Raw genomic sequence first — 9,896 nt, 5'->3', positions numbered from 1 at the left:
AAGAGATAATTAAGATTAAATGAGGTCATAAGGGCAGGGCCCTAATTCAACAGGACTGGTGTCCTTATAAGGGAAAGTGGTACCAGATGTAAGAGCACAGAAGAAAGCTATGTAGAAACATAGCAAGAAGGTCACCATCTGCAAGCCCAGACAGAAGCATCAAACCAACCAAATCTGCCAATATCTTGATGTTGGACTTCCAGCCTCCAGAACTGAGAAAATAAATTTCTGTTGTTTGAGCCATCTAGGTAATTGTGTGTGTGTGTGTGTGTGTGTGTGTGTGTGTGTGTGTCTTGTTCTGTTACAGCAACACTAGCATACAATACAGGTATTTAATAAATTTGGCCCAATGTGTATTTCCAATGTATCCAGTAATAGTCTTTTCCCCTCTTAGTTATAAAACTGATACATGTTTATTATAGATATTTTAAAACAAATTCTCCAAGATGAAATTGCTACTCAGATTGGCACTACTAATATTTTAGAACATAGTCTTCCAATTTTTTCCCCCCTGCAGAAGGAGAGGTTAGAAAGAGGTATGAGATTTGAGGTGTGGGCCTATTTTTGAAGATGGGTTAATCTGAAGGCTAACTTAAATTCATAAATTTGTTTACTTCAAGCAAATTGAAGTTGAAAACCTATTTGAAAATTAGGAAATCTATTCAGATCTTCTCTTAGAAGGAGACAAAAATAATTATGATTTTTCAAATGTAAGTGAAATGAAAATTGATTAAGGAGCTCATTCCCCTCAACAAAAGATGTTTTATATGGCCATATCTTTATTTGAAATGCTATAGATTCCACTTTGTTACAAGCAAATGTAGAAATGTGTTTCAAAAAAGTCCTTCAAATAGTGAGATTAAACATTATTTTTATTTCCTAAAATCATGCCAAGGTTGAAAACTTTATTTTTAAAATTACTCATTGTTGAGGTTCTTGAAACTGATCACTATTTTTTCTTGTTGAGACAGGGTCTCACTATATTGCCCAGGCTGACCTCAAACTTCAGGGCTCAAGTGATATTCTTGCCTCTACCTCTCAAGTAGCTGGGATTCAGCTGCAATTATTAAATATTTGAAGCTATGCCAAAGAATTTATGTGGATAAATATTTCAGTAGTTCCTAAATCCCAATTAACCTTTTATTAGAGATCCACTCTATGTAGATTTTCATGATTCCAAACACTATATGAAGAAAAACAACACAAAAAAAGAAAAAGAAACCAACAAATAAACTAATACATAAAGGAAAATGACAAAACAAAATCCAACCAAATGGTATTAACAGTAATCTTAAGGCAAAAGTAGGGTTAGCTGTTTGAAGAAATTATTCTTGAGCCCAAAACTTGTGAATTGCTTAAATTCGTACCTTGCTTTTATGGTTTAGATGTGGTGTCTCCCAAAAGCTAACTCGAGAGAGAGAGAATACAAGAAGGATTGGAGGAGAAATGATTGGGTCATATCCTCAACCTAATCAGCAAATTAATCCATGATGGGATTACTGGTAACTAGAGGCAGGTGGGGTGTGACTGGAGGAGGGAATTGGGGGTGTGACTTTGGGGTATATATTTGTATCTGGCAAGTGAAGACTGCTTTCTGATCACCATGTGAACTGCTTCCCTGTGCCATACTCCTCCACCATGATGTTCAGCCTCACCTTGAGCCCCACAGAATGGAATCGGCCTTCTATGACTGAGACCTCTGAAACTGTGAGCCCCCAAATAAACTTTCTCCCTCTACAATTGTGCCGGTTGAGCCTTTTAGTCACAACAGTGAAAACGCTGACTAAAACACCTGCCCATCTTGACCTCTTAAAATTAAGAATGAAGTTATGCTAAAAATGGAAATACTTCATGAAATCATAGTTAGAGACAGGGTTTAGTAAATGAGTAGCTATGAGGCAGCTACATGAAAAAAATTCGGTATTCAGAAGTACTGATGTTTTGCCAATAACCAGACTATATATAAAAAAGTATAGATCCTAAATTTAGATTTATTTAAAGTATATTTTGTTTATATGTGAAATGTACTACCACTGGGTAAATTACAACTGTAAAGACAACATTTCCAAGTGAGCTAATACTCAGAGTTTCCAGGTGAATAATTTGGGGGGAACACTATTATACTATTATAACAAGGATTTGAAACACTCCAAATTCTTAAAATGATCTGAGGCATGGAAGGCAAGGATTGAGGATGGTTAGAAATCAGACCTTTCACTACCTATCTAACCCAATAGTTTTTTATCCTCTCACTAATTAATCCTTTTCCTAGAGTTGCTCATAGGCACAAATTTGCCTTACTTGAATTTCGGTAATTTCTGATTTACTTTTAATGACTATATATTAAAGGCAGAGTAAACCAAACTATATATTAAAGGCAAAGTTTTAGATTGAATAATATAGATATTGATGTTTGTTTTGCCATTTAAACTATATATTAAAGGCAAAGTTTTAGATTGAATAATATAGATATTGATGTTTGTTTTGCCATTTTAAAAATGAATATCAATTTAATAAGATTTATCTCATTTTCTTCTGAGTGCCATATTGAAGAATGTAATTGCTCTTAGAGGTCAGACTACAAATAAATATGAATTATAACAAACCTTCATTTCATTTTGATTAAGTGAAAAACTTGGTTAGATAAGAATCTTCTTAATTTCCAGATAAAATAAATGCCCATATAAAACTTTTATACATATATAATAACAAGCATATTTATGCAAGTTTGAAAGTATAAAAGTAGAGACAGTTTAAAGTCATCTCCATTTAATCATCAGATTAACTGATACTGTCCATTTCCTTGTAAAAAATAGATTGATGCCCAGGACAAGCTTTAGGCTTTTATTTGGTAAGCTCATCCATTTCCAGTTGCTAAAATATGTATAAACCAAAAGTTAGTTGAGTATGTGACTATCATAAGTTGAATAGTGTTCTCAATAATTATGAACATGATCTCACTTGGAAATGGTGTTTTTACAGATGTAATTAAGGATTGAGACAAGCACATAGTGGATGTGGGTAGGTCCTAAATACAATGCCAGTATCCTTAAAAGAGACTTTAGAAAAGGACACAGAGATACATAAAGCCTTGTGAAGATAAAGCAGAGATTTAAGGTTATGCTACTACATAAATCAAGGAATGCTTGGTGCCACCAGAGGCTGGAAGAGGCAAGGAAAGACTAGAAGGATCTTCCCTAGAGCCTGCAGTGGAAGTGCGGCCTTGCTGATACCTTGATTTTGAATTTCTAACCATATCTGTTGTCTTGAGCTTTCCGGTTAATAGTAATTTTTTTACAGCAGCCCTGAGAAACTAATATGGTTGCCAAATAGATTATGCAAGTTGACATTTTATTTTTATGATTATATTGATGAATGTTGAAGAGTTATAGTTTCTGTGAAAGCCAAGTTTAATACTTCAGAAAGAACAGATAAAATATTGCCCAAGTGTTAAAAATGCTATTGGTTAAGTGTAGGCAAAACAGTACTAACAAACTGGAGAGAACTACAATAAAAATGTACAAAAATTCTGCCCCTCTGGTTCACAGCCATGCAATGAAATCCATGTGATTTGTGTAGGAAAGACAATTATAGAACACTTACAGTGGACCTCCACTGGAAGGCAGTTCTGCTAATCACTCCACCACCAGTGTTCCAGCTCAGCGGCACATACTGAAGTTAGAAAAGGCCCGGGTCCTATGAAAAATCACTGGCAAATAAAGAATATTTATATTATAAGTTAAAATGTCTAAAATATGTGTATATGATAATCTGTTTCAAATAACTTTTTAGATTAAGCATACTAAGTGTCTGACAAAGCAACCCTAGTATTACTAGAAAGTAAACTAGTAATGCCTAACACAAATAATTTTAAATACATATGGTTTTACCTTGCTTTCTTTCCAACAGCCACAACTGTACAGATGCAGATGATTCCAAGTAATAATTTTCAATTGATCAAATGTGTTCTTATAAAACCACCCCTGTTTATTCTCAAATTTTCTCTGATGAAATCCTGGGTAAATATTGCTGGAAGACATGCATGCCCATTATATATGTTCCCTAACCTTCCAAAATGCAATTTTTCCTTCACCCAATTAGGAATGATAACAATATATTCTGTCAAACTTTGAAAGCATTCCCTCTTCTCGATTATACCTGTTTTCATTTTTTAAAACATTCTAGACATATACACTTTAGCAGTAGGCTCTGGGCCTAGCTCAGAAAAGACTTCACAATTCATTTTCTGCCTTTTACTATTTAGCTATGTTATGTTAGAGAGACATAAATAATGTTTGAAAATTATCTATTACTGAAAATATATCTAATACACTAATGATACATAATGATTAATTTATTTCTGCTATAATTCCCCTTCTATATTCAGAACTATAAAGTTACTAGAGACAATGCATTCATTTATTTTTCAGAAAGTAATGCTATTTATTTTTTTTCTAAACAAGTTAAAGCAACTATATTAGCAGTTAAAATGAAACCTAAAACTTGTTCTTCCAAAATAACAGTAAAAGCACTATGGGACAAATAATGGCAGTAAAATATTAACTCAACAAATCTATGTTGTATTAAAATAGTTTATTGCAATAAGATTCATTGTACTCAAAATCATTACAAAGTAAGTTATTAAAATTATTTACATACAAATTAATAAAATTATGCAGTTAATAATAGCTGTGAGTAAAACAGCATTAACACAATTTGAGCCTATAAATCAATATGTAACTTTCTAAGAAAGTTAGAAACTATTGCAAAGAAATAGCAAAGAAAAAAAAGCTCATCTTAATTGTTAAAATTCACTGATTTCCTTAAGAAAAAAAAACCCTCCAGAATATATGAAACAAATAATTTATTCCTTTGAAGGGTAACTGGAGAAAAGTCCAATTTACTCCTGGTTACTGCAGAGTCCAAGGAATTTTATGATTAGTTAAACAGCACATTTTCCAAACTTCATACATTTTTAGGCTTATTTCCTGAACAGATTTTTCCTCAGTATTAATGCCAAAATACACAGCACTTCATAGTTTATACAAAAGTAATTACCTTAGTTTTAGTCAGTTTGGATCAAATATCCCTGATGTAATAAACTATGAACAATTCTTTTATCTGCATTGTGTGTACATTTAGATATACCTGCAAAAATTGGTCTGTTGATGAATTTAAAAAAATATATTAAGATGCCAAATAAATCTATTTCATTATGAAATGAAGACTTTGATTAAGAATATATTTTTATTAGGCATTTTTGTAACAAATTGTCACTCTATGTATAGTTGATTTATTCATGTATTTTTAAAAGTAACTGAATCCCACTGTAGTTTTTCTTGAAGGAAAAGTCATTTCTCCAATTGCTGAGGGGTACTAAAAGCTTCGTACACATTAGCAGCAAAGTCTTTCACTTGTTCCATCATCAACAGATCCTAGCAAAGAGGACAATATAACATTACAATTTGTAAAAAGTATAGGTAATTTTTAATTCATTTCTGCAATAAAACAATGAATTTGGCTCTAAGTGTTATGGTAGTTAAACCCAAGAAATATACCATTAAGGAAAGGAATATTTTTTCTTATAATAAATCCTAGGACATATTTATTGTTTGAGTTATTATATGAAAGATGGCGTACAAGTATTCAAGTATTATTTAGCAAAAGAAAGTCCCAAATAGTCTTTACATAAATTTAAATGTATATTCATATAAATTTAAATGTATGTTAATTTAAATGAATAAATGATACAATAATAAAGTTACAAGACTGAAGTTACTGTTTGCTGTTTGTTTGCTGGAAGCTGACATAACATGGTTGAGGCATATTTCTAGAAGATCTAACACACACTACGTGTATATTTAGTAGGCTCATATATTTAAAAAAATATTTTTTTCAGTTGTAGATGGACACAGTTTGATTTATTTATGTGGTGCTGAGGATCAAACCCAGTTCCTCACATGCCAGGCGAGAGCTCTACCACTGAGCCACAACTCCAACCTCATAGCAGGCTCATATTTTATATACACACACATACAAACCAACTATATACACGTTAGAGCAAAGGTTCTTAACCCCAGGGGTTTGTGAATATAAAGATAAGGAAAAAAATTACCTTTATATATATATATTTTTTTATTAACCTTTAACTCTAAAATCCAAAATGTCCTTCAAATATGAACACAGGCCTCAAAACACAACAATATTAAACAGGATATATAAATTTGTCATCAATAAAAATCACAGACATTTTTATATTTTACTTATGTTACTAGACTTCCCCATCTTGACATTTAATTTATTTAATGCTTTATTTAGCAGCAATACTGCTATAAAATGTTTGATTTTAAGAGGTATTTTGAAAACTGTATATAAATAGTTCACCCTTAAAAAAATTTGCATGAAAGTTTTTTAAAAAGCAGTTTTGCTGCCTTCATTTGTAGATGTGATTCTAAAAAGGGGTGCATGACAGAGGCTTAAAGCCTCTGAAAGTGTCAAAGACATAGGAAGTGAACCTGGCCTTTGTGGTCTCTCTTGAGTACTAGAAAACCTAAGTGCACTTAGTGCAAGTGCTGATCTCAATCAGTTCATGGTTAAATTCTCCCACCAAAGAACTCAATGTATTCAGTTTCAACTATGTTCAATGAAACAGTTTTAGATCAATGTTTTTTTTCAACCAGAATTTATAGACATGCTTTCAGGGCCCAAGAATTTGAGAGGAAATTTTGAGTTTTAATTTCTATGAACTCTAAAAGAAAATTCACAAATTAGATCATTTGAAAGATAAATGTATACCTAGAATTTAGGGCTTTTGTATTTATACTTACATTCTTATTGGCTCCAAGTAGTAGTATTTTGAGTCTTATGAATTCATTAAAAGTACAGAGGTAATGAAAAAAGAACAGAGATAGAAATTCTTTTAATGAAGCCCAAATCATATACTAGTAGCTCATAGGATATAAATGAAGGTTTCAGAATAGTTAAAGTAGACAAAAAAAGAGTGCCCAGCAAGTTAGGTGTAGAAGAAGCAGGTTGAATGCCCACAAACATGAATGGTAACAGATAAGTCCATGTTCACTTTGGAACAACGAATTAGTAGCCATCAGCTATGTTTAGTAAGGTGTGCTTTTTGTAGTTCAGATCTAATCTAATGAAAAAAAAAAAACAACTGGGCTTTTGGTTTTTAAGTTATGAAAAGGTCTAAGCTTAAGGAGTTTTACAGTTTTTTTTTTTTTTTTTTTTTTTTTTTTTTTTACTTACATATTAAAACAATTTCAACACTGGTGGACTGATTGGTTGGCCAGATTTGACTCAAAGTTTATAGATGTCTGACCCAAGCTCTACCCTACAGGGTTGGTTCAGACTGTTATGGTTTGGATATGAGGTATCCCCAAAGACTCATTGTGAGACAATGCAATAAGGTTCAGAGGAGAAATGATTGGGTTATGAGACCCTTAACCCAATCAGTGAATTAATCCCCTGATAGGATTAACTGGTGGTTGAAGGAAGAGAGGGTGTGGCTGGAGGAGGTGGGTCATCAGGAACATTTATTTGAGGTATATATTTTGTATCTGGCAAGTGGAGTGTCTCTCTTTGCTCCCTGATTACAAATGTTCTTTTCTTACGTTATTTGGAAGCAATCTGAAATAATTTGTCTCATTATGTTATTTGAAATAGCATTGAAAAAACTAGCTTTCTCAATTGTTTTCCAATTTTGTCCAATTTCCTACCTTTCCCAGCTATACTATCATCCTAATATCTTTTACCACAAGGGTCAGCAAAGTATGGCCTACAGGTCATGACTTCACATGACAGATTATCAAAAGGTAGGTGCAATAAAAATATTGTTTAAAATTATCTTCAGGCTATAAGATGTATTGAAACATAAATGAATTTTGTGCTTAGACTTGGGTCTAATCCTTAGGATATCTCATTTTGTATATGCAAATATTCCAAAATCCAAAAAAATATCCAAAATCCAAAATACTCACTCTGATCCCAAGCATTTCAGATAAGAAATGATCTGTGTCTGGCCTTCATGGAGTTTGCCAACCCTGGTCCTACAGCATTCCCACAAGAGTATCTCCTATACATCTTTGTGACTGAATTACTAGCAGTAATTTGGAAGGATTAATTTCAAGTATCTTAGCATTCCAATCAAGGGAAATGCTTTATGGAAGATAAATAAAAATAAAAGAGCTTAAAACATTATTTTTGGTTAAGAAGATCACTTGGTATTTTAACTCAGAGAAATTTAAAAAACAAGATAGAAGCCTTTTAAATCAATGATCTAATATATAAACAGAATCAACATCCAGTCACACTGAAAAATGATAGTAAATGCTAACATTAATCTTATTAGATTAGAACCCTTTGTTTTCATTATATTAATTATGCAGAATTAATTTATTTTTTGGTTCCAGGGATTGAATGCAGGGGTTCTTAACCACTGAGCCACATCCCCTGCCTTTCCTTATATTTTTGTTTTGAGACAGGGTCTCACTAAGTTGCTTAGGGCCTCACTAAGCTGCTGAAGCTGACTTTGAACTTGTGATCCTCTTGCCTCAGCCTCCCGAGCTGCTGGGATTTCAGGCTGCACCACTGCACCTGGCTAATTATACAGAATTAAAATGTACTACATAAAATTACTTAGGTATTAAGGCTGATGAGGATGTTTGTACTTGGTTGTATTTCCCACTTATTGATCAAAATGAATGGCCTACCGATAACACCAGAGACGACTTCAACAGAGAAAGGTAAAGTTAAGCTTTTTTTTTTTTTTAAAGAGAGAGAGAGAGAGAGAGAGAGAGAGAGAATTTTAATATTTATTTTTTAGTTTTTAGCGGACACAACACCTTTGTTTGTATGTGGTGCTGAGAATCAAACCTGGGCCGCATGCATACCAGGCGAGTGCGCTACCGCTTGAGCCACATCCCCAGCCCAAAAGTTAAGCTTTAAGTGCTAAAAGTCACAATTTTTTTTCTCACCCAGATATACATGTGAAGCTTAAATTCAGTGAAATATGATCAGCCTTATTCACTATTTCTTCTGAAATGTTAATGCTCTTTTGGGTAAAGCTGATGACACTGAAGACTGAAGAGAATAGTAAAGGAAAATAGCATGTGAAGAACAGGCTAATAACTCTACTGGGAAAAAAATAAATAACATTTCTTAGCCTTGGTGCTCTTCACCTTCCCAAGACTTCATTGAAGATGGACTAAATTGTCTGAGACAATTTGTATATGCAAATATTCCAAAATCCAAAAAATATCTGAAATCCAAAATGCAACCATAATTCTACCACCCGGAAATGACAACTATAATTGAATTTATGGATAGTTTTTCTGGTAATGTCTATGTATATGTATCAAATTATCATTCTGTGTCTGGTAAATTTGTACAATTAAAATAGTAATGGATAAAATAATAAGAAGATACATTTTCCCAGAGCAGAACCCCTCCTCCCAAATAACATTATGAGGATGCCATCTTTACCCTTAGGCCTTCTTTTTGTACACTGCTGCAGCAGTTTAGCAACTGAGGCCTACTGTAAGTAATTTTTTCCTTATAATTCAGTTCCTAAATTTTCAAATGATTCAGAAATAATTATGTAGATAGAGATTATCCTTTTAATAACAACAGTTTTACTCACTGCATTCCCAAGAAAAAAGAGCTGTGGGTTGATGAGTGAAAATTTTAAATAACTCATTGTTTATACAGCTTTTAGTGACCAGACTGATGCACTATTAACAGTTGTATTTAATTAATTACTAAAATGCTTCTCCATGAAATTTCTTTTAGTTTTCTTCAAACCCTGAGCAACTGGATCACTGATTTGCCTCAAGGCTCAATTTTCTTACAAGGACAGCTTCATGCAAACCATTAATGCTATATAA

The 9,896-nt window shown here is 32.8% G+C and overlaps 1 protein-coding gene across 1 annotated transcript in view; it reads right to left on the bottom strand.

Moving 5' to 3' along the window:
* Window positions 1–4,578: 4,578 nt before the first annotated feature.
* Pex3 (peroxisomal biogenesis factor 3) overlaps window positions 4,579–9,896 on the bottom strand; it is a 36,893-nt gene continuing 31,575 nt past the window's right edge. Inside the window, exon 12 of the mRNA XM_046450639.2 lies at window positions 4,579–5,435. Coding sequence (XP_046306595.1) covers window positions 5,352–5,435 — 84 coding nt within the window. The 3' untranslated portion in view covers window positions 4,579–5,351. The remainder of the gene's footprint in view (window positions 5,436–9,896) is intronic.

Source organism: Marmota monax, unplaced genomic scaffold (assembly GCF_021218885.2).
Source record: "Marmota monax isolate L192 unplaced genomic scaffold, Marmota_monax_Labrador192_F-V1.1 WCK01_AAM20220418_F8-fsc00030, whole genome shotgun sequence".
Classification (NCBI taxonomy): Eukaryota; Metazoa; Chordata; class Mammalia; order Rodentia; family Sciuridae; genus Marmota; species Marmota monax.
This window is presented reverse-complemented; position numbering and strand designations above follow the sequence as displayed.